The sequence below is a fragment of the Lichenostomus cassidix genome, chromosome 9, assembly GCF_008360975.1.
Source record: "Lichenostomus cassidix isolate B80296 chromosome 9, HeHo_3.0, whole genome shotgun sequence".
NCBI classification, from domain to species: domain Eukaryota; kingdom Metazoa; phylum Chordata; class Aves; order Passeriformes; family Meliphagidae; genus Lichenostomus; species Lichenostomus cassidix.
In genome coordinates this window covers 5,537,543-5,563,824 of record NC_139490.1, presented here as the reverse complement: position 1 = coordinate 5,563,824, position 26,282 = coordinate 5,537,543, and the positions used below count along the sequence as shown (strand labels likewise).

The window sequence follows — 26,282 nt, the reverse complement described above, 5'->3', positions numbered from 1 at the left end:
CCTTAGTCTCATCTTCCTTTTGGAATGATCAGTTAACCTGAGCTTTTCAGTACTCATTTAACGAAACATTCTGTGAAATTAGAAAGACATTGATGTTCCACTTTTCAAATAATGGGTCACTTCTGATTAAACTTCGATTGAACATTCAACTTTCAATCTTAAAACAAATTGCCTCCTTTTCTTTTTAATTTGAACCCAATTTCCTGCTGCCCTCGGGTCTTGTGACAGTAATTAATTGATTTATGAATCAATTAAATGGAGATCGAAAATGCAAGTGCAAATCTCTCAAAACCCCAAACCTGGCTTACTCATGCTTATTTATGATGGACACTTGCACTAAAATTCACTTCTGATTTACTACACTCATTTTTCTAACTTAACTTATCCTTCCTCAACTAATTAAGTGAACAAAATGTTTCACCTTCTGAAGGCACTAAATTTGCCATCCCTTGTGTACTGTCTTATAACATACCTTCAATTTATATGCCAACTTTCAACCAATGCATTTTAAATCACTAATAAAATCCCACAGCACTTCTGCTGATTTAATGGAAAACAGAATAAATACCAAGACATGCTTTAGAGATCTATTTTGCTGTCATTAAATAAAAAAAAAAGTTTTAAAAATATCGAATTTTACCACACTTTGTCTTAGAAGTATGTCTGTGAATACATGTGACAATTTTTTTACTAGGCCAGGATGATGCTGAACTCACAAGAGATTCTGTTTTCTTGACTATTACTTGACAAAAAGTAAAATTACCAGTTAGAGAAATTCTCCATTTATGGACTCAAATTATGTAAGTAGTAATTCCTTAATACACTCTCATTCCACACCTGAACAGCTTTTTCTTGCCTGCTGAATGTTCCTGAGGTTTTACATGAAGACATTCTTCTGTTCCTAACCTGGTGAATAATACACAAATATTTCCAGATTTTTATTTATTTTATTTTTTGGGGGGTGTTGGGTGAGGATTCTTTGAAAGTATCAGACAGTGGAGGTTTCTCCACTCAGCAATAATGCTCTGTTTAGAAAAACAGTCTTTAGACTAAAGTTCTGTCATCAGTTTGACTTCACCCTTGTTAATCTGTCTGAATTGTCCATACTCAGGCCAGCACTGCCCTTCAGTATTCATGTCAGTATTCATGTCAATTTTATGCTGCACAAAATTAAAGTATGACAAAAAAAAGGCACCAGGAAAGGTTCAACAGAGAGGAAGCAGTGAGAGCAGAAATCCCTCTGAAATTTGTACAGGTAGGCAGGAGGTATAAATGTGCTAATCTTACACTGCTAAAGCCTGCAAGGCAAATATGCAGAAGAAGGATGGAAGGGCAGAGAAAAATGTTTAATTTCTTCACACAGAACAAAGAATAATGTTTAGATGAGAATTTAGGGGTTGCTTTTGCTGCATCAGGACTGAGACTGTGATCTGTCACCTGTCCAATATAAATATATGCCATGTGTGTCCTATGAGCTATAAACCTGTTTCTGTCCTTCTGCCTTTTTGTAGTACAACAGCACAAAAAGAATTACAGAAAACTGAGGAATACACTCAAATGTGCAGTGTTTGGCCACTAAAATACAAAGTTGTCACTGCAGATTTGCAGAATCAGCCTGGGCACAGGTGCAGCTGGGAGGCTGAAGTCACCTCTGACAGACTGAAGCTGTGCAGTGCCCAAAACTATTCCCCAGAAACCCAGAGGCTTCACAATTGCATCAGGACTTGTCTGCATCTGTATTCAACAATGACAAAAAATTGTCATAGCATGATGAGAAACCCCTGTCAGGAGAAAAGATAAAGAGAGCAGTGAGAAGAACAAAAACACCTCTGAAATCTGCACTGCAGGCTCTCACTAATTCCTTCTTCCATTTTCCCTAAGTCAAACAATTGGCACACAGTGTCCTGGCAGAAAATATACCAGTGCATTCCTCTAAGAAACAGCTGGTTCACCTCACCTGGGCTAAAAGGCCATCTCTTCCCCATTTTCCTTTTTTTTTAACCTCCTGGCAGGGTGATTGAACCAGGGGTTTGACTGTAAGAAGGATCAAAAAGACAGTAATGGAAAAGGTACCTCACAGACTAAAATATGGCTTATCATCAGCTATCTGGATTACATTTACTTTGGGAGGGTGTTGAGGACTGAAGCAGATTTGCTGAAAAAGTGGATTATGTAGAATAGAACAGACTGAAGCCAAAGTATGGCTCTCTAAAGCTTGGGTTAAATTGAATTGATGAAATAATACCAGGCATAATGTATTGCATATGGAATTTCTCACCACTAAAGGCCCACATCCTGCAAATAGAATGCAGGAGAGCTCCTGCCTCTCCATCTCCCTAGCAGGCTGATTTTACCCTTTGTAGCAAACACTCTAAATATCTAATTAAATATCAGCCCTCAAATCTACAAAGGATTACAAAGTGATGTAAAAGTTGGTTTTCACTGAAACAAAAGACATAAAATATGTGCTTTTGAATGATTTTTATAAAGCAAGGCTTTGCAATTGCCACAGCCTAACACGAGTCGAGAATGCCCTTACTCTGGAAAATGGGCTTGTCAGAAAGAGTTTCTGATAAGAGGTTTTTTTTTTTTTGGTATTTTCACGATTTCAGTTTACTGAAAACCTTTTAGAAAATAAACAACAGCATATCTATTTTCTGTTTGAATATTCTAGTAAAGATGTGCAGTGACCTTGCAATGCTACCCAATGCTGGACAAAATGAGCAAAAGAAAACTGCACAGAATACAGGAGAGGCAGAATTGGAATCACTGCTGCACAAGTTATTTTATTATTCAACTCAATTGTAGCCAGAAAAAAAACTCAGCCAGCAGTCATAAGGAAAAGAATATAAGCACATTTCTCTCATCTCTTTTAATTTAATGTTTTCTTCCTTATGTTAGTAAGTGAATTGAACTAATCACTGTAAAGCTATAAATTCACAGACTGCAGCACAAAGAAAACAACTGGGAAGATGTCAGGATGCTTGCCTAGCTTTATTCCTCTGCAGTTTTCCCTTGGTGCTTTTCACACTGGAAGCAGAATCAGCAGTTTAGGCAGGAGGAAGTGGCCCAAGTCAGAAATCTGGAACCTCATAGAGGATCTTCCCAAAGTTTCAAAAAGTTAAAAACAGGAAGCTCAGTTCAGATTCACTACATCTAAGAGACAAGAGGTTTTCTTGGATGTGCTGGGTGAAGGATGCAACATTTTGTAATATTTTATGACGAATTGTGAGCATCCAAATTATGCAGAAACATGCAGTTCCAGGAAGATCACCCTAAAAATGTCTTGCTGGAAGTCATGAACCCCAGAAACAATGTCTTTCACAATCACAAATATTATCAATCACAATGCTTTTATTTCCTGATTCAATGCTTCCTATTTTCAGCTTTTATTTTTAGTGCTCAAATAGGTATTTGTTACACTGAATGAAGAGATCTGATGTTAGACACTAGGCAGATGTTGTGTAGGTGGGAGGCTCACCACCTTGCAGAAAGAATAAAAATTGTCTTTTGCTAAAATTAATGAAGTCTTCAAGACAGTATTTATTTATCAAAAGCCTTATTAACTAGTTCTTTAATGGACATGGTTAGATATATCAACTACTGGAAATTTATCACAGAGAATTCAACAATTACTCAAACCACAGCTATTTCATTGTCCAGTGATCTGAATTTTTTCCCCCAAGTATTAAAGACAAAACTGAGTGTCACACTATTCTATCTACTGACAAGTTTTGATACTTTCTCCAGATATTCTACCAGAAGATTTTTAATTGGTCAGTTGAATTTAGCCACTCAGAAGGACAGTGAAAAAACATTACCATGAATACAACAGGCCAATTAATTTTCCAGGGAGAACAGATAATTCAGTGACATCTGTCCTCAGATAATACATATTTTCAGTAACTAGATGATTCAAAACAAAGCAATTAATAGGTGTCTAAACAATTTTTTCACATTTTCACATATCCCATTGATCCTCTTAACTCCCAGTCTTTCTTCCACTGACTTTCAACAGTTCTCAGTCAATTCCAAGACACTGAAGAGCCTCTGAGACAATCTGCCAGGACAGAGTTTACAGCAACAACATGTACTCATGCAGTGTGAATGAATGCTGAAGAAGCTCTGTGTTTTCATACCATAAGGCAAGTTTACATGAAGAATTTTCCCCTTCTGGATGCACTGTGTGATGTTTGGGATATCAAAGCCCTGGGATTTGTGAGGCCAGACAGATTTTTTTGGAGCAGAGTCTTGTATCCAAACTGATGAGGACGTCATCAGTTTCACTAGCATTAGTGCAATAACAAAGATGCTCTTCCATGAAATTAAGTAGCTAAATATTCATATTATTCAATAAAACAGCTCAAGCAATCAATTGAACATCAAATGCATTTTGTCTTGTAAAACACCGAGTCATTAACCTTAACAATTTCACCATGCTCTCACTACCAAATTCAACTCAATTAGCATCCGAATGAACAGATGGACTAATGAATTAATGAATTATTGGTGAGTCCTACACTAACCCCTGACTGAACTCAGAAATTAAAAACCACTAATTTATCCTAGAGACAGAAAAAACACATTGGTCAGAAAAAAATCAGTATGAATAAAGAGAAGTGTAGCTGCTATAAAGACAGCATGGTCTGTAAGTCAGAAAGGCAGCTGTGGTTTGGATCTGCCTTCAAGTTAGTCCCAAGGAACCTGCTGGGGGCTCCTGGAACTATTCCTGGTTACACACTGGCAGCTCACTGCTTGTGCACAAACAGAAATTAACCTCTCTCTCCACCCTGACACAACCCAATCTCATTGCTACACCTTGTTGCCCCTGAAGTTCCACTACATAGTTAATAAACTCTCTCGTGCAACAGCATCAAACTCTCCCGAGGCAGCTCAGGAAAGGGAGTCCTGGGTTCCCATGAAACTGTCCTGAGGCTGATACACATTTGCTCCTTTGCAAAGTCTTTCTGGTGTACTAAGCACACTGGTATTTTGATTCTTTCATACAGGCATGAAACATCTCCAGGAACTCCCCATGGGCAACTACCAGCTGTGCTATTTCCTTAAAAAATTTAACGTGTGCCAGGGAGAAAAGAGAACTAAAACAGGGAATGAGGGGAGCCGTGCAAAGCTGTATTTTCAGATGGAAAAGCTACCAAATTGCAGTTCATCACAACAAAATACTGCTATTATGCAAATTCCCGACTAGTCCAGATGCAAAAAGAGACACATGGCTTCTGTTTGGGGTAAGAACCTCCCTGGAATTACAGACTCAGAGAACCAGCACTGAGACTCTCCCAAGGACATTCACAGCAATGCCACAGGCCCTGGAGTTCTCTTTTAATTCAGCTAAGGCTGAATTAAGCCCATTGTCTTTGTATATGGTCTGCCCTGATCCTTCTGAGAAAATGATGCCATGATGCTTCTAATAATAATTCTTGATAAATTAATTCTCCTAAATTGATTGGTACTTGTGACACTTAATCAAGGAGGACATAAATAATAACATAAGAAAAGAGCAGAACATTTACCTGAAGGGCCTGGTCACCTGTAGGTAACCCAAACAGTCAATCAGAAATCTCAAAACTATGTATGTGGCCATACTAACTCTTTCCTGGCTGGAAAGAGACTGGAGGAGCCAGCAGAAGCAAAGGAGAAAATGATCTCTATATGGAGTAACAATGAGATTAATGCTGTGATGCACAATGGTGAGATAACTGCACAGAAAATACAGAGATCCAGAACTTCAGAACGTAACAGTGGATTGATTTTAAGCACTGGAACTGTTTGAGCAATGAATATATTACTGATAAACCAGCTCTTAGTGAAGAGTACCACAGGTAGGACTCCTCAGGTTTGCTCTCCATGTGCACACACAGGTACAAGGCTGCATTTGTGGAGTTCAAACTGTACCACAGACCTTGCTGCCTTCCACAGAGCCACGGTAATTTTACATACAGATCCATTTAAAAAAAAAATGTGTTTGGGGTTCAAACAGCAGCTTCCTGTGCACTTCAGAACAGATCCAAGGCAGATGCACTGCAGAGCACTCCAAGCTGCCTAAGCCCTCCCTCTACACCATAAACACATCAAAGAGAAAAAGGCAGCTTGCAACACAAGGAGTTCTTTTTTGTAAACTAGACCCTAACTTCTCTCCATCAAGGACAACTCCTCTGTTTCTTTTCTCATAACAAAGAAATCTTGGAAAGCTTTTGATTTCTTTTGAGAGAAGTGCACAACGTGTCAGTCTAAGCATGTAAATACCGAAATCAAGAAACTGCAGTAAGTTTCCCCAAAGAGTAATCAAAAGGAAGAAAAGAGGGCAGGATGGGGTGGGAGGGAGGATGCAGAGGCTGATGGTAAAAACAACTGGGAAGCCACACTCACTGAAGAGTTAAGATTTAGTGCCCTCTGTTTTACACCAGTGTGGGTGAAAATCACTTTTAAGGGCTCTAATGAAAGTTGAAAGTTACCTTCAGAAAGTTATGCATATTTCAACAGAAATAAAAATCATTATGCATTCTCTCTAAAGAGGATACAATCTCAAACTGTCAAAATTCTAAACTCTTCTACATATATTACATACAAATGCCTTCTATAAAGAAACCTCTTTTCATTTTTCTTCTAAATTAGCTTAGTGGTCCATGGTATTACAGTACCTTGGTCTAGCTTGTGAATAATGTGACAGGTAATTTTTATACTTCCTGCCTGTACTTAAGTTAGAGTGAAGATACGGAAAACAACTTTTATGGTCTAGGTGTAAAAGTAAATGTTCTGTGAGCCCTGCATACCCAAACGTGGACATCTACTATGAAATGTTTCATGATGATTATGTGTCCATCAATAAATAACGAAAAAAAAGGGTAAGTTGGTTTTCTTTTTTAATAATGTGCATGTGCAGTAATTTTTTCTCTCCCGAACAAAATGATGCTGCTGATGTTGATGTAACCTACCAACCACATTATCCTGGAGGGGATTTAAGATTCTGTGTTATCAGATAGGAATAATTCTGTAATAGGATGCACTGAGAAGGGTGAACAATATGCAGATAATATGGGAAATCATCCAACTCAAATTTTAAAAAATGGATTCCTCATGAAACTGCTGACTGCAATGACAAACAAATGGATGGTAACAGTTAATTTCCATCCTGAAAAAAGCTCAACATACACCTGTACCAGCATAAGTTTGCAAGTAATGGAGCTCAAAATTCTGAAGAGTTCAATGGTGTTTGAGTTACAACGCTGAAGAAACAATCAAATCTCTGACTGAAACCATGGAAAACCCACTTTGTATTTTCTCTACTACCCAAACATTAGGCAGCCACAGCAAGGCTCTTTTTCTCACTCTGTGATGTACTTGTGCTCCAGGACTTAAGCAGCTATGCTAAAAACTGTGCTATGAAAGACACAATCAAAATAAATTAACTTGTAACTAGGGGGTTGGACCTTTTCTCTTCAGGGAAGAAGCACAGTTCCACACTTTCAAACACAGATCTTTTAAAAGCTACTTTTCTCTGTTTGCTTCCATGAAACAAAAAATGCAACTATGGCCTGTTGTCTGTCACATGTATGTATTTTCTATCACTATGGAAGGTATGTATGCATTATACCTGTCACACCATTCTTGGGGTTGAAAATACAGTTATACAAACCTGACTAATATTTTCAAGAGCACAGATATAGTCCAAACATGGGGAAAAAAATCAGAATTTACTCACCTGCTCCAGGTTATTTCTGCTGTAACAATGCTCATACAATTGAGTAATTTGACTGATATCCAGCTTTTATGCAGTACAGAGAGTGACTAAACCTTTGATTTAACATCTCTCTTGGTTTATGTTACCCTTCCTTGTTGCTGTAATGCTAAGTGAGTATGTTTCTAACACTATTCTCTGCTGAGGTGAGGACTAATACACTGATTAGAGGACTAATACATGATAGATTAGATGGACTAATCATGGCTTTCAGTAGCAGAGAAGCTCTGATTTGAAATCAGCATTGGATCTCTCTCTGGGGGCTCTACAGTCACTTGGATGCACACTAGTCATTACCTTGAATGGCATAGCTCCTCCTGAAAGCAAAATAATCAGCAGTACTAGGAAAATCTGATCAGCTTGTCTCCTAGCACATGACAAATCAGAATGTGACCCCCATGTGGAGGAAAAGCCTGTGCACCAGAGGTAAGGAGGAGAGGAAGGCTTTCTTCAGTAACTGCAAGAGAATCCCTGGAAATTGGGGCAATATAATGTTTTTTTCCACTTGAGAAATTCTTCCAAGTTTACTTACTTTGAGACTAAAATGCTGCATATTTTCTGCTAGTGAATAAACGAGCTGCATTTCACCCAGTGCACTTTTACAGCAGCAGCTGAATTCTCAGAATGCACTTTACTGGCTCACAGACCTGACCACGGGCATTTGCCAGGCAGATTTAACCTCCCCGAGGCTGTGGCTCACTGTATTATGTAATTTCAAGCCAGAGAGTTTTACTTACTCTTCTGGCCTGAATGTTTCCTCTTACAGCTTTTATTTCCTCGTATTTACTCCTCAGGTTGCTGTCAATGAAAGCTTTTATAGCCTCCTCTCTGCAGACTGGCATCGCACCGGCTGTGCAAGGAATGCAGTTCTGCTGCTGACCTGGAGCTGCTGCTCTGCAGGCACAACACAAGCACAGGTCTTGGGCTTTTTAGCTCTAAACCAGGTTTTTTCAACTGTGGGACAGCATCAGTTTTACCTGGCAGTGCATGCTGCCTGACAGGTGGGTAAAATAAACAACTCATGTATATTCCAAAGGAAGAGAGATTCCTGAGTAGGTCACAGCAGTGAGAGAGAGAGAGAAGAGGAAACCGACCTGGCAAAATGATAGCTTACAAAAAGATGTCAGAACAGTCCATTGCTGAAACCTGTTCTCCCAAATCTTGTTGTGCAATGAAACTCACAAAGCTGAGGCATAGTTTAAAGAGCTGTATGGAAATAAACAAGCAAAAATCCCTCCCTGTAAACCAACAGATTATTATCAGTCCCTAACCTGGATAACAGAAATTCCTACAATGTTTATTAATACAGGTGTAAACACACAGTAATTTGTCTGCCTTATAATATCTGTCAATAAACAGAACCCACAATAAACAATGGCAATAAGCAGTAAAGGATAAACAGATTGCTTGCCTGATAGAACACAGAGAGACAATGAGCCTATCTCCTGTTAACAACCCTGTACAATAAATAACAAAGATACAGCAAATAATCCAAATTTAATCATTCTGTGTAACTTCACTTTTAGGGAAAGATTTCATCCTTTTGCAAAGAGAAATTTACACATTTTGCCAAGCAGATTTATTTCTCAGATAAAACAGATCTCATGGGGTCAAGGTCTCCTGCAGTCTGAGAAGTGCAGTACGTTTACTTCAAGACTGCTGATTACATTTACCAAGTTTATTTCTAGGAAATGATTTTTCAAGAAGGACAAAAGCTGTGTTTTTAACAAAGAACCAAATTTACAGTGTCATGTTTAAGCAAATATGGAAATATTTTCTTTTATGATTTTAATTACATTGATGACTCATTCTGAGAGACAAAAAAGCACATTAACAAGGTTAACTGAACATGAAGAATAACTCTGGATTAAAGTAGACAATAGCCAAAGGAAGCTTCAGCGTTCATATTGTAAATACTGCTGGGGAATTCTTACTGATTTGATATATTGAACTTTGCAGATTCTTTCTCATGCTCTATATATTGCATATACACAGATCTTGAATGAAAACTATGTGGAATAGCTGCTAAGTGACAACAAAAATTCCTCTGGACCACAAGCCTGTCATAAACATTGCATTCACACGTCTTCTGCCTTCAGATTTTCCTTACAGCCTTTACCTTGTGTTTAATCTGAAGCAGAAAACTTTGCCTGAGAGCTGCCATGATGTTTAGAAACAGAAGTCTCCTTATTTATATAAATTCTTGACTTAATCTGTTTTAATACACACAACAACAGCAACGCTCCGTATTTGGCACAACTCTGTTTTGCACATGTGAAAGAGAACCTTATTAGCATTGCAGTGTCAGGAAACATCCCAGCTCAACCCAGCCTCAGCTCTGCTCCTCAGCTTGGCAAGAAATGTACACAGGACATGAGGGCAGTGCAAGAGAGGAAATGTAGGGATTGTGAAGTCAGTGCAACATTACACTTCCACAAAAACACACCCCTTTTCTCATGCCTTTTGTACCTTGAAATTAATGATGACCAACTGAGGGTGAGTTGACTTTGTCCAGCTACAGTAGTGAAAGCTGAGGAAGGACAAACTTGCCTAACAATTTATTTGTGTCCAATTCCAACCTGAACTCCAAACGACATAAAATGCTTCTTCCATCCTCCTTGCAGAGGCTGATGGGCTGTAAAAGAACTTGGTGTCTGGAAAACTCCAATCATGCATACAGATCTTTACCACCAATGCTTACACTAGAGAATCATATTTTGTTCATGGTATGAAAATGGATATAAAATTCATTTTGAATGAATTATCTGCTGTCTCATGATACTGTGCAGTAAAAAAAAATACACATCAATACCTGTTTCCTCCATGATGAAAACAGTCTGAAAAGGTGGGTTAGATAACATGTAGCCTATAATACTTTCAGCAGTATTAACATTTTTAACATAAGGTCTTCCAATTTTTATCTGTTTCTTTGAATACCATATCCCTACAAAACCAGTCACTTTGAAGCTCTGTGGTAATCCTGTGAAGACCTAAAAAAATGCTCTTAGAGGAGATGAGAAAACATAATTCTATCTTTCTGCTATTTTCAGTTTGTCCATTTTTAGTTATAGCTACCTCAGATGCTCTGATGTCCTCGTAAGAGAACTGCGCGGCAGGAACTCCGAGGTGGTTGATGAAATAGTCTGAATCTCCCTGGATCTGCACAGAACTCACATTGGATCCTGGACATCTAGTCTTTTCCACACAGTTGAAGCTCTGGCTCTGGAAAAACAAAAACAAATCAAAGTTCTACTTAATTACTGGGAACCAGATTCTTAAAGACTTGTAGCAATACGTCATTTAAACAAACAGCATTCTTTGGGTTGAAGCATGTTGAACACAGCAGAGAACAAAGTTTTGCTGCAACAAAACCTGGCTGAGTCTTTCAGAGAACAAGGAAATTCTTATCTAACTGAGGTGGCAGGAGAGGCAAGAGAAGAATCAAGAGACATGGAATGTCCCAAGCTGGCCAGGAGATTAGAGGGTATCGTGGTGCCTTTTGGAAAATTTTGAGGTCTTTAATGGCTACTAAGGAATAAATTTTTAAAATTCAGTTAATAGCATGCTCTGCCACAACAGAAAGCTGAATGAGATTATCATATTCAATCTATCCTTGGTCTCTGAAATGCTGGCAATGTAAAGTATTTCCCACAATTGCAAAGTAGGGCTTAAGAAAAAAACAGAGTTAAAAGGCTAAAGCTATGTTATACACATTTGCTGTGCAAGTTGCTTTAAAAAATTCTAGTCAGTGAAATCTTTGTATTTCTTTCACGTAAGTATTTAACAGTGAAATCTTAGCAACAGAACTGTAATAAATATGGAAAGTGGAAATCAAGTCCAGACTGAGCACTACATACTTGTGTAGCTTTTAAATCTATCAGGTAATTAAACACTTAATAAACAGTAGGCGTAAAGGCTTTCAACATCTATTATAGCAAATAAGCTACTTAGGATTCTTTTCAAGAATATTAGGAAGTTGAAGTACTGGAGATTATTTGCATTTAGTTAACAGTCTATAAAGTATAACATAACTTCCTCACCTCTACCTACAAAATTATAGGCTTTCTAAAAGAATAGCCTAAGATTGGTTCTACTTTAACCCGAAAATACAGCAAATTCTGTACATTAAAGTCTCCGAGGTTATCAAGAAAATGTTAGACAGAGACAAATCTTGGTATTTTTCCATTTCAAAATTAGCATAATTATTGCTTCACAGTTTCATTTCAGTGTTACGAAGAATGCAATTGCATATTACACAGTTTAAATAAAGGCTGCAGAATCTCACAGAAAATTATTTTAAAATACCTTCAAGAAATAGCTTCCATTTCCTAAGTAATTTTGAAAGGTGGTTGTATTACTCCTTTTTCTTTTTTAATCTGTTAAATGTTTCTGCTCCTGCCATTCTTACATATACCCACAATTGTTCACGGTCCATCCAAAAAGAAGAAACAGCAGAAATCCAAACTATATACTTGTGCAAAAGGTGTTTTTAAGTCTTTTCCACTTCAGACCACTGCATAGCACACAAAAAGCTGTGTTTATGACTTTCTGCATGTAGCTGTGCAAAAGATCCATTGCTCCTTCCAGGAATTAAGGATCACCCAGTGCTCTCCTGTGCAGCATGGATTAATCTCCTCACTTCACCCTGCCCAACACAGCTGGTCAAGTTTCACAAATGATGAGTAGTCTGTTCTTCCTTTAACATTTAAAGGCTCCTAGAATGATGTGAAATACAGCTTTTGACAGTTAATTCTGAATATCCACCAACCCTCATTTCTACCAGCCTGCCAGGAGCTGAAGAGATGTCTTCCTATAGCAACAATGAAGTTTGTTTTTCCTTATGCATGAAAGTTCACATATGAAGTGTTTATAGATTTTGTTAAGAGGCTGATAAAATATGATATTTTGGGGGTTTTACATCACCATCCTTGATGGTATAGGACTAATATTTTTATGACAACAGTGTTCAATTCAATAGTACAGCATTTTGAGAGTTTGACTGCTTTATTCCACTTTCACTGTTGTGACACACAAGCCTGTGATAATGACAAGTTTAACAATAAATATTTATCCCAGCACTAAAAAATATGGGAGAATATTTTACATGCAAGACACTGTGCTCTTCCAATCTGTTTTTATTGTTATGCAGACTCTACAACACCAGCATTCTTCAAGACCTTGGTAACAACTGCAAAGCTCCTACAGTGTGTTTTGCATTCATTAAACACATGAAATGTTTTCTTAAACTAATGGACTTAAGGAATAATAATGTTCTACAATTAATAAAATTAGTTTAAAAAGAAATCTTTTTAAATGTATCTATAACAAATTACCAGCAACACACGACTAACTCCCTGTTGTAGAGTAGCCAAACTTTATTTCTTCAGCTGCTTAGCCTCAGAGGAAAAACACAGAGTGGCTGTATTTTGAGCACTCAGCTCTCAGGCTGGGCTCCACAGTCTCAGTCAAGCTCTCCCTTCAGACTGGAAGCAAACCAATCCACTGGTTAGCCAGTAATCAAGGAGTGCTTCAAGTCAGGGCAAGGATTTACATGATATTCGTAATCGAATAATTTTATTTCTCTGGAGCTCATTTTGGGTTTTAGCACCATGTTACAGGTTTATGTTACAAATCTGAGGAAGTGAAGAGTACCATATGGCCAATTAAATACATTTAATTTGAGTTAATGCTCTAAAATGGATCTGACACATTTAAAGTATAATCAAGTGGTACTTCACTGCAGATCTTATTAGTTAGTTCTGCTTGCTACTTTTTTTTACTCAACTCCAGCTTAACTTAAAACATTACCCCCTTTTGAAAAAGGATTAAAACATGAAAGGAGCTTGCAACAGGGCAAGTAAAGAATGCCCAGCTATTCCTACAATATATCAGTGATCCCAGCTTCAGGACTAAAACAAGGAAGCTTATTCTTCATGAATAATCAATCTCTTTGCTGAATCACCACCTGTGGTAGGGATTGGTGCAAAGCAAATGCATTGAAGGACCTGAAGTATGAGACCATCCAGATGAAGTAAAATCATCTAAGGAAAGAGCTACAGAATTTATTAAATTCATCACAGACCTTGTAAAAACAGAAAGAGAAACAGATTAGCACCTTTATTCCTGTAAACATGTTGTGCTACATCAACAACAACAGGGAGTAAAAGCAGAGAAGCTGCAGAGCAAAGGACTCTCAGGTCTGTGTCTCTCATCTACAAACACCTGCTACACTCTGGCAAATAGCAGCAGTGACAGAAAGCTTGATGGTTCTTAGAAAATATTATTAGTTGATTGCCAAAGGCTATTGAAGAAAAACTCATGGAGTTCCTAGGAATTGTATTAATTCTATGGCAAGCATACTTCTCTCTTTTCTCCCAGCTGACTACCAGGTTTGGCTATAAACACCCTGCTCTCCTCTCTGTCTTTATTGATTGATTATATATATTGCTATTAATGCAAACCAGCTTTCATAAAATTATTAGGAAGATTTAATACAGCATTTTGCCCTATAGCCCTCAAAGTGCTTTTCAAATCAACTAAAGACAAGCAAGGTACCTAATATTTCTGCCTTGCCCAACATCATAGAGCAAAACAACTCCATAAAAATTAAATGCACAGCATTTCCCCAATTTTGAGGCTTATCAAACTGACATGATTCAAGCATGTGTATAAAAATAATTCTAAATCATATTCACTCATTCTTTCCCTGTGTAAGAAAAGAAAATCTAAATCTGCTGGTGATAATTAATATGCTATAGATGGAGAGTAGTTGTGGTTTAAATAGCCTGAATGTTACACACCACTGATGTGATGTGTTGGCCTATTTATACAATGCAATCATTTGATTACCTGATTAAAACTACACCAGGAAATCTTATGAGGTAGAGTGACTAAACCTTGCTGCATTTAATTAATGTTATATTAAGATTTAAATAATTCATTTAAAATGAATAAAATGTTGGTTCCTTAGTTTCCTAGCATTTTTTTCCTTCCAGTTTATACATATTTTCATTTAAAGGTGTATGAAGTTTTACTGAAAATATCTAAAATACAAATATTATTTATTGATCTTTAAGGACAACATGAAGACTCTGGTCTGAAATGCTGAAGATTTGCAAAATCAGTCACAGAAAAGAGAAATTTAACTCTCAGAAATCACTCCTAGTTTGGGTTCTTCAGTACTACCACAGTGAAGTGAGAGATGTTCCTTGCACACACATATTCCACTGAGAGGAACTTGTCACTTGGGAAAAACACCTCTCCAAAGAATTATGTTTAAAGTCATCAGGGACAAGGAATTGGGCATCACCTGAAATCTCTGATATTCATGACAGTGAAGGTGATTCTCAAACAGATCACTGCAAGGGATCACCAGGGATCACACTGAAAAATTCCCCACTCACCAAAGTACTCTGTGTTTTCTTTACCCAAAATCACCACACCTGGAAATTCCAGGAGTAAACATATTTTTTCAGGCTGTGCAGGAAGGCAGTACTGCATCTTCACAAGAAAAATTTGCCTTTTTAAACTACATGGCTTAAAACTAATTGTTCTTTGAAAAAGCCTGCAGGTATTCTGCATGACAGAAAGACCTTTTCACCCAGAGGGGAAGAAGAAACTTAAAGTGATGACAAACACAATACTTTCCAAAGGTCAGGTCAAACCAAGGTTAGCCAAGACCCAGTTCTGATATTGTATTCAGATTTTTACTGACCCAAGAAAAAGTCAGTTTACCTAAGCAACACAAGCTGCCAATAATAAAACTCCAGTTGTGTGTGGTGGGAATTTTTGCATTTTAATGGTGACTTCCTGAAAAAATTGGGAAATTACAATACCAGTGGTTATAAAACAAAGAATGGAGAAATATCTATGCTTAGAGCAAAAAAAATTAAATATATTGTTATATGTTGTACTACTTTGCAAACTGGAGTTATTTTTTATTTAGTTTACAGCTAGGAAACATGAGACAAACTTAATCCTGTAATTCTTGTTCAGGGCTTTGGTTTCTGTTAGGCAGCATTTGCATACTTTTAAATAACTGTCTTGTATTTAAAAAAAATATGACCATCAGTGTAAGATCTTTAAAACAAATGGTAGCTCACAGGACTAAATCACATTTTAGATGCAAAATTTACATCAAACTGGTAAGAAATACAAAAGCAAGGTAGTAAAAAATTATATAGTGTAAATTTAATTTTCTATCCTGCACTTTTTCTACATTTAACTTTATCTACTGACAGCCTCTCTCTGATTCCTGATGCTTGTTATATGATTCTGAACTACATTTTCCCTTCCTGTACCCAAATTGAAGTCCTATGCCTCATTGAGTCAGATATACCTGTTGCCAACACCCAATACAAACTGCTAGGAATTTTAATGGCTTTTTTAAGGAAGGTAAAAATCAAGCAGGTATGTTCCCATTTGATAAGAGAATTTCAGAGCAATCAAATATTTAAAGCTAAAATTACATAGCATGAATTATCTAAGTGGCAAGACTGCAACTGGAATGCCATCAGCAGCTCCAAGTACCTTAAAAATACAGAGTTATGAGGTTTAAAAAATAATAATTGAGAAACTGCTGCACACACCTTTGGCAGATGTGTTTCTCCAAAGCATACACTTACCCCAGAAAATACTGCATTATAACTTCTCCCATATTTTTTCATCAGCAAAGGTAAAGGCAAACTCCCCAGCACTTTGGGTAAAGTGACTTTAAAGACTGAATTTCCATAACCACTCACTACTCAGTGAGTTACATTTATTGATGATAAATTTCAGAAAACTGCTTAAAATTGTATTCCATTATGAGGGACAAGCCAGAAAATATATGTTAACAGGGAACCTCTTTCCATACCCAACGCTGAACACACTGAAAACTTTATATGCTTTTTGCCTTTAGAGCTTATGTTTTTTGATCTAGTTTTGAATACAAACAATTTTTGAGCATGGAATGGTTGCATTTGTAATTAAAGGATGCAGTCAATCTGGTTTTTGATTATGTAAAAAGTAGAACTTGTCTGGACTTAATGGTTCTTAAGCCTTTTCACCCTGGTATTCAATAGCAGGTTTTTAAAGTGGGGGAGAAATTTGCATTTAAAATCTCTTGCTTTATTACTGTAATCAAAGACCAGAGTAAGTTCAATTGTAATACACACTAATGGAGTAACTTTTTTTGGTGCAGAACACTGAAAATCAGACGTAATTCTCCGGAAGAATTCTCTTGACACATTAGGGTAAACTCTGGCAAATATTCCCTCCTGGCACCAGCCTGGAACAAAGCCAAAGGAATTTCCTGCTGACAAAGCTTTCCCTTGCCCTGAAACCTGTGGTTTGACACTGAAACTTCTCAGCAGCAGCTATGCATGAACAAATCCCTCCCAGCTACACACAAAACCTGTTTTTCAGTCTCTGGGATGGAAAGTCACTCCCACTGCTCCATACAGACTATGAAGGTCAATAAACTACCATCGTGTTTTTCATATAAAAACCTCTTCTGGATTTCAAGGGGAATTGAGCAAGTGGTATAATAACAGTATTTGCACTTAAGGTATCAAGTATCTGTAGAAATTGAATTTTTCAGAAAGATAATCAGAAAGCAGATTTATTAAAGTGTGTCAGCACCACAAATGCAGTTCTCCAGGCTCCACTGCGAGATAAATTAAATGATCCAAAAGATGTCAAATGTTTCTATTTTTACAGCAACGGGGTACTGCAATACTCTTTTCCTGACTGGATTTATCCAACTTTTATCTACTTAAACCCTAAGAAAGTGCCCTTGGTATTGCCTCTGTACAGGAAAACAACAGTAGTGAGGAAAGGAAAAGAGAAAAATCTGGAGAAAGGGAAGCCAGGAGGTCAAATGACCTTTTCTTTCTGATTTCCATAGAAGTTCACTTGAACTTGGTTTCAAGAACTATGAAATATTAAGGCTTGGGAGAAGACAACTACTTGAATAAAATGTGATTTTAACTAGAATCTGGTTTGACATTTTGTTTTAACACGAATCTGATCTAGTCCAAGGAACTTGGAAAAGATTTTCAACAAAACACAAAGTAGGCAGCTATTATCCAAAACTCATCATCCATCTAAATTATGTGCTTCTTTGTGCTCTGAGACTCAAGATTATTATCTGAGATATTTCCAAAACCTAAGTGTAGCACTGAACAGGGATATTGTAATTTCTATGTGCTGTCAAGTGCTACAGGACTAAAAACACATTTAAATTTCACCAAGAAAATGTGGAGTTTATTAACAAGGTTTCAGGGACATGTCAATGCTTTTTCAGAGCAAGCAAGCAAATCCCAGAAAGGCTGATAATGTATTTTATTTCAGAACTCATTAGTACAGTTCTATAATGCAGAAAACTGATAGCTTCTAATCACTGCACAATATAATCTAAGGAAACTATCTGTAACATTGTATTTCAGGTTTAATCCTCCAAATTCCGATCTTCAAATGCTAATTTCGATGCAATAAAACTGAACTTTCTGAAACAATGCACACACACTCTGTAAGGGAGAAATGTTTGCACTGAACAAATTGAGAACACAAATTGACAAATCCAGCAAAGTGGAATCTAAAGCTATTTACTCTGCTAAGGAAGACTAATGAATGCTACACACATATATATATATATATATATATATTTCTGAGAATACTAAATAATACAACATCCACATGAATTTTCAAAGGTGCAGATTCTAGCCAGCAGTGTGGAAAAAATTTACTTCACAACCCAATGTATTTTAATGGACTAAAGCTATTGAATCCCATAAACATGAGCTGATTTTTTCCTCAATATTAAATCTTTCTCTTTGCACTCCACCTGCCACAGCTTGTATCTCTGGCCTCACTGCTATAATTGTATATGCAAATAATTGTATGGATAGGAATAGTTTTCCTGAGCTCACAAGTATTATTCACAGTAAAAAAATCAAGCGTACATATGCACAAACACACACATTTTCAAATTATAAACAGCCTGGAAGTTGCAGGACATGATTTTCAGATTTTCATTGTCCTGGCTGTTGATATGGTTTGCATTTCTATAAGAAATCACATGTAAGAACTCAGATGTATTTAATAACAACCTTTCAGCCACAATTGAGAGCTGTGGGTCTGAAGCCAAACACGACATTTATATTGTCTACTTTGTCCTTTTCTTTAAAAAAAAAGGGAATATTCTTAGACTGAGATCAGTTGTTTTCATGTGAGTAGCAAGTTTCTATCCAATAAATAATGGTGGTGTTGGCTATTACTGAATTTAGTGCTTCTGTCTGAAAAATGTTAGGAAGAACTCTATTCCAGGATGGTTCTCCATTGACATGTAATACCTTTGAAGATTTATCAGTCAGTTTGCATAAACTGGAAATCTACCTGATTAGTAATTATCCTAAACAACAGTTTTTATCATGATTTCCAGAGGAAATCTTCCTCTGAAGATGCCACAGAAAAGTCTGTGCTGCTACCTTTATAAAATAAACACGGAATTCCTTTAAAACACTAAAAATAATTTTCATGACACAGAGATACGTTCTGTGAAAAAAAAAAAAATCTGACTGGCATTAATGACCCTCCTTCTAAATCCTGTTTAAATCAATTATCACTTTATTTCATCTTGAGTTATTATCAATATTAATCAATCTAGAGCTACAGAGGTCATTGCAATTCTCCTCTGTGATGTTGACTCAATGTTATCTCTTTTAGCTTCTGGAACATCCTTGGTCTCCATTTCAGAGCTCGAGGCTCATTTTAGCTGCAATTCACTGTGGACACCATGGGCTCTGCTGCCTTGTGGCATCTGGAAACTTTGCAGCACAATCAATTCAAGGTTTTTTCTTCAGTTCCCTGACAGGATGCCATAGCTCTTTAATAACTTCTAGATTTTGTGCAAATTTTAAAATATAGTATTTATCTAGCAAGACTGAGAAAGCGACCTATATTGTCTTCTTCAATTTTTACAAACTCCTATTAGTTAATCTGAAAAACATCAGTTGGGGTAAAAACCAATCCAGAATTCACTTCCCTTTCTTGTCTGAGACACACCAGTTAATTTCAAACACTAAATTTTATATTAACTTTGAGGAAGATGTATCAATTCTCTGAAGCTGATATTCAGTGTACAAAGTGTGTAATTTTCTTCTTTGTATAAAGATAGCTCTTGCTCAATATGGAAAAAGGAAGTTCCAAAAAAGAATAAAGATCACCCATGGAAGAAAGGGAAAACAAAAGTTACTGTTTAACTGTGGTGACTTCAATAAATGATAGAAATAATCCCAAATAGCACTGGGATGGAAGTCAAGCACAGATTATCTGAGAAAGTTTTATAATGTAGACTGGAAGCTGAAACACATCAGAGAAAATCATTTTTGCAACAGAGCAAGGGGTTGGATCAAATGAGTGCTTGGAGCCCTTTTAAGTTTTGTTTTTGTGTCATCAAAGGTGCTTTACAAATCCATTTGTATGCACATTCCACCTCATCACACCTCCTATTTGGAATCTGTAAAATAAAATCCACATTTCCTTTGTAAAAAAAACCAACCAAAAACCCCAAACTAAGCAACCTACACATTAGTTTCATTGATAACAATGATCCATTAATTTACAGGGAGAAAAAGATTTTATATTTTTTTTTGTCCCCCCCGAGCCCCAGAGAAATATCTACTGCAATATAATTGGTTCCAAAGCACCCTCAATTCTGAACATTCAGTTCCATTTTAGCTGTGCAGGCAACCGTTTTACAAGCTTACTTGAACATATTTTGTAAATAAGATTTATCATACTTTTGTGGTGTTTGGAGTTAATTAAATATTTTGACTGACAGCTGCAAATAACTACTGCTACTTGTTTCATATAAAAATCTAATCATTGCATAAAGCTTGATAAGCAGACCAAACACAATAAACAAAGCACAAAAAATAAACTAGAGCATACAAGACAAGTTTGTTAAAAATAATTAATTTAGAAGCAATTTTTTTGCAATTAGCATGAAAGACAGAAATTGAAAACACCATAGTACTGTGGAGTTCATGTACACCAGCTATCATATCAGCCTATTCCATATAACATTTATTTCTCTTTTGTTCAAAACTTATTATTAGGTAAATTATGGATTTATGTTTATAGAGTTAAAAAGACCTTAAACAACCATTCTTTGCATCCTAGTCCCAACTTGAAAAGGAAAAAAAAAAAACTTTAAGTATTTCTGTATTATTTTTTTAATGTTGTCTACTAGCTTAAATTCCTACTCTCCTACTGAATTTCAACCTAATTTTTTTAAATAAAAACATGACATGAAAACTTGCTAAAGTTAAAGGATTTTAAAAAGTACACTTCATGACATGTCACTTCATGACAGAAATTTTAAAACTAAAAGCTAACTAACTAAAGCTATTATTACTGAGATTTCAGAATAGATATTTATTAAATAATTACCAGTAGTAGAAAACGTGAATAAACTAAAGGCAACTCTTCCACAAAAGTTTGTGGACATATTTGTGGACTTCAAATTGAAAATTAGTAAGTGATTTAAAAATGTGTAGTTAGCCAGAATTGTAGCAAATGTCTTCCTTCTCTGTCCCAGACACTGATAATTAATGAAACACCAGGAAGATCATCTGCATCTCAATTCTCACAAACCCATGAGCTGTTTATTAATCCCAATGCTAAATATTGTTTTCCTTTTCCATTCAGACACAGAATTCAACGATTTCCTAGGGGTGCTTAAAAGCCTATGGAAAAAAAAATTAATAGTAATAAATTAGAACTCAATGTGCAACTTTTAAAAAATATTTACAACTAAAACTAGAAGAGATCATTCTGATGTTGGAATAAAAATTGAACGTGTTAGAACTGAGAGGAATTGCCAATTTGATTTTTTAGGGGGTGTTTGTTTGTAAAAGACTCCCTTCTAGTGCCAGATTACCTACTGAAGGTGAACATTTAGCCTTTTTCAAGTAATAATTCAATAACATCTCTAATCAAGACAAGGATGATGTGATAACAAGCAGAGAAGTCAGAAGATCTCCTAAATATTCTAAGGCTCCTCTAGAAAGAAAACTTAAAGCATTTGAAGTGTTAAAATAGAAAGCTCCAAAACAGGTTTTGAAATCTCTTTCAATGCTCTGTCAGGAGACAAAGGTTGGAGCTGCATGACCTTTTAGCTGCCAAAAGAAAGCTTTTTGCAGAACCTCCAAGAAAACTATTTCTTGCATTTTGGCTTTTCCTGACATCTGAGATTATCTTCTGCAACATTTCTCTCTGTAATACTCAGTGAAGTCCCATCCTGTGTGCACTTCAAGACAGCAGTCATACTATGGGAATTGTGGCTCTTTGACTCAATAAACAGAAATGCACCTCAACTGCTTTACTAATTCAAACCTCAGGCATGATTTGGAAAATACAGATATTATTCACACCTATTCAATTGTCTTGAAATGACTTTTGAAATTTCACATTCCCAGTTTATGGTGTCCCAAACCCCTCCCTTGTATCTCTGTTTAATCTTTTTTTTTAACACTGGACAAGATATCATCACCAGATTATGCTTGTAGTAAACAGATGGAGAATGAACAAACAGGCAAACCCCAGAACAGTTCAAGTTTATGCTAGTGATTATTCAAACTATCACAGTTTTAAATGGATTTGGAATGATTTTGCTCACACCTGGTTTCAAAGACTTCAAAGGTATTCATTACTAAGTTTGTGCCAATAAATATGCCTAAGCTTAAGTTTTAGATTTTACTTTTCAGGTGTTTGTTTGGGATTTTAATTTGGCTTTTTATTTTTTTTTCCTTCCCAAATTTGGGTATTTATTATATAGGTATGCCTAAACAAGAGACACAGAAATTAGACAAACAGTTTTAAAGCAATCAGGATTTTGTTTTCACATGTAAGAAATGTTACTGGGACAACACTGAAATGAAAGGAGTAATTTGGGTGACAAATTTACATACAAAACTACACCAACCACCATAATTTTGAGCTGATTTCCAAGCCTGAACACTTGTAGACACATAAGAGTCCTCCATGCATGGCAAGGGTCCCTGTTGAAAGAGAACTTCCAAACTCAAAATCTCTCAGCATGAGCAGCAATCCCAGGCTGTTCACTTCACCCAGTTCCCAGGGGGGCTCAGATCAACATTTTCACCTCAGCTCCTGGCTTGGGATTCATTTACAACTACTGATATATGACTCTAGGAGATATACTCACTATTAGTGCTAACAGTATAAAAAATAAATGAGAAACACATAGAAGCTGGAAGAAGAGAATCAATGCTGACATTATTGTAAATCTTTTTTTAAAAAATCAAGAAATAATGATAGTAGCACCTATACAGAAGTTTATCTTTAGCTCTACTTCATAAAGAAAAAAGAGTTTTCTGTCAATAACACCACTTTTAAATGCAGAGATGTTTTATGCCTTTTACTCCCTCAGTAGAAACAAATACTGATAAATAGCAATGAACAATACTTGGCACAGTCATTTTTAATGATCAACTCGTTCATCAATAGCTTTAAATCACTCTTTTCCTTGGGAGACAGGAGCAGGAAGTTTTTTTGGGCTCAGCACTAACAGCAGACCTGGAGTCTGATGGTCACCCAATCAGTTAAAAAGCAACAGCAATGAATTTATACTTCATATTAACTTTTTTTTTCTCGTGACATGTCCATTATAGAAAAAATCATTACCAGCCTTATTTACAGAGAATGAATCCCAGCCTTGAACAAACCCAATTTACCAATGACACTCTGCCAACAAATGGTGATTCACCAACTGAGCAAGCGAATTAACCAGCATTTTCCTTACAAAATAACAGTAGACAAAATTATAACTTGGCAGTACTTCCCTCTTGTTAATGTGGACACTAATTAGTTATATAAAAAAGATTTGAATTAAATATGTCAAGGTCTCGGAACTGTTTGAGTTCTTCTTTGCTTAATTAATCCAAATATTTAAATTAGCTTCTTCGTATAATTTGGTGTTTCACCCAGAATCCCACTGAATCCCACAGACAGGCATATAAAAATTATTATTTGCAGACTGCTTATGTAGCTCCCTTTTGAAACCTGCAACTAATATGGAGATATAATCCCTTTATACAAAACATCTTTAAGAAACATGGTCTCTGTTAATTAGCCAAGCACTTACCCTATTCTCTGATTGCCAGACCTCACGTAGCAGACAACTCATTAAGTTTCTGACTCTTCTTTTCATTGTTAAGTTTAGAATATTCATGCAAACAGCATTTCAGCTAAAACTTCTTCCCTCCTTTTCCCAGAAATGAAGGGAAAAAAAGTATTTTGGAAGCTGCAGCCATTAGAAACTGCCCAAAATTTTATTTTAGGAAAAAAAACCAGCACAGAAAGCAAACACTGCTGGGTTCATTGGCTCGTCTTAGTTTGCTATTTCCCCCCAGTTCTCTTCAAATTATGTAATTCGCAGCACCCATGGACTGCTCTGCACTTAGTGTGATTTTTACTCAAGTTCTCTTGCACAGGACAAACTACAGTTTTTCACTGTTATCCTTAAGATCCCAACACTTAACCCTAGCAGCTTGTGTGACATTGTGGTAATTTTCCCTAGGAATACATTCTCCCTCTCTTTCCCACACAACTTTAGCACAACAGTGAGCACTGAGCAAAACCCAACACAAATGGAGACATTTTAGTCTCCCTTACCTCTGAACAATGTCACAACACTGTTTGGCAGTAGAAGGCAAAATAATGCACGACAGTTTCTTTTGTTGTGGTCTAAAAATGGAATTGTGAGTTTTACCATTGCATCCAAAGGCACAGTGCAGTATCTTCCACATATTCACAAATTATGGAAAATTTCTGTCTAAACAAGACAGGGTATTCTACCTTTTCATTTTAAAATGGAGTGATAGCATTAATTCTAAATTCCTGTTTCACCTTCTACTCTGTTCTAAACCTAATTTCAGAGCTCTTACGAATTAAAATCATCCTTTTCTCTCATTTTAAGCTCTTTGCAACCTGCACCTGGTAGCAGGAATCTCACATGAACAGACTCCCAATTTCTTCAAGATGAGATGAGCTCCAAGAAGTTACACCTCAACCCATTTGCACTATCATAATTTAGAGGTAATCTGTAATTACATTGTTCTCTCGGCAAGTGCTGGAAGTAATATCAATATTCTTTATAAGCAGATCAGTCTTCCAGAGAAAATCTTCTGGCTATGTGGCAAAATGTGAGGAACAAATGAGGATCTGTGCTGGGCTGTTCCATCACTGTCAATCCTCTTCACATGAATTCACAATTCTAGGCAGCATTTTGAAGCCATAATTCCTACAAATCCTTTTAATGTCACAAACTGTATGACAGGTATATTAATTACAAATAATAATATCCTACAGAAAGTAAAGCCATACAGATAAAATCCTCACAGGCATTTTATCCTTTACTTTTTAAATGGGGCTTTAGGATAAACATGCAGAAGGGATACACTCTCTATATTAAAGAATCAGAAGTGAGATGGAAGGTGTTTACTGCAACTAAAAAAAGAGGAAGTGAAAAAGAGATTTACTTTGCTTCCTCTCCTAAACAGAGGGCATCCCTGTAACACTCCTAGTAATATGGAATTTATTAGAATGAGAGAATCGAGTCTTAATAAAGTGATAAATAGATAATAAAGAGAGTGCTGCAAAGCTCCAGACAATTTAGTTTTCAGATCACTGCCATGGATTGTATTGTGAAGTCAGAGAAATAAAATAAGAAAAAAACCAAATAGCTCAAGGACTTAATGTAATAAACTTACTCCCTTAAATGGCAAATACTTGTTTTAATGGAGATAGAACTGCCAACACCACTAGGTTAGCAAAAGGCTAGCAACTTTTCAGCATAGTATTTTTTCCAAACACAATAGCTAAAACTGATCATAAAATTTGCTTTGACATAGCCATAACACCTGAAGACTCACATATATAACATTATAAATAATTTTCCACAAATGGAAGCTTTTTTTTTTTTCTCTGAAATGATGTTGCATCACATTTTTCACAATACTTACACAGAACAAACCGGATTCTTTCCATGAGGAAATTACCACTTAATCACTGGACAGGAGAAGTGGTTAGGACATTGCTAAGAAGCAATTTACTGATATAATTTTACTAACTTACTTGAACAATTGCCAAGCCAGATCAGTGTTAAACTGCATTTAATCCAAGATGCTGCTTTGAGGAGTGTTTATTACCAAATGCTTCAGAGGCAAGTCAAAGAAGCATCAGAATAAGTATTCATTTGGCAAACTTACAGAGAAAACATCTAAAAAGCATAATTTATGAAACTCGAATTGAACTCCATTTTATGCATATCACTTCAAACTGGTTTTGTCATTTAGAATGTGCATTATACTATTTTCCATTCATGTAAAATACTGATAAATTCAGAAAACTCAGGAGCAGCAATAAGGTCATTAGTTTAAGGGCTACGTGCCCTTAGCCCAGTGCAGCCATGGAATATTGAGTTTTATTCATGGAATATCTGACTCCAGATGAGCTGCAA

General features: G+C 36.3%; 1 protein-coding gene across 5 annotated transcripts in view; it reads right to left on the bottom strand.

The window, feature by feature from the left end:
• The window catches only part of NAALADL2 (N-acetylated alpha-linked acidic dipeptidase like 2), a 394,159-nt gene that overhangs the window by 63,180 nt on the left and 304,697 nt on the right, over positions 1-26,282 (bottom strand). For all 5 annotated transcript variants that reach the window (XM_085069057.1, XM_085069058.1, XM_085069060.1 and 2 more), the window contains one exon: positions 10,832-10,978. In XM_085069057.1, coding sequence (XP_084925183.1) covers positions 10,832-10,978 — 147 coding nt within the window. The remainder of the gene's footprint in view (positions 1-10,831; positions 10,979-26,282) is intronic.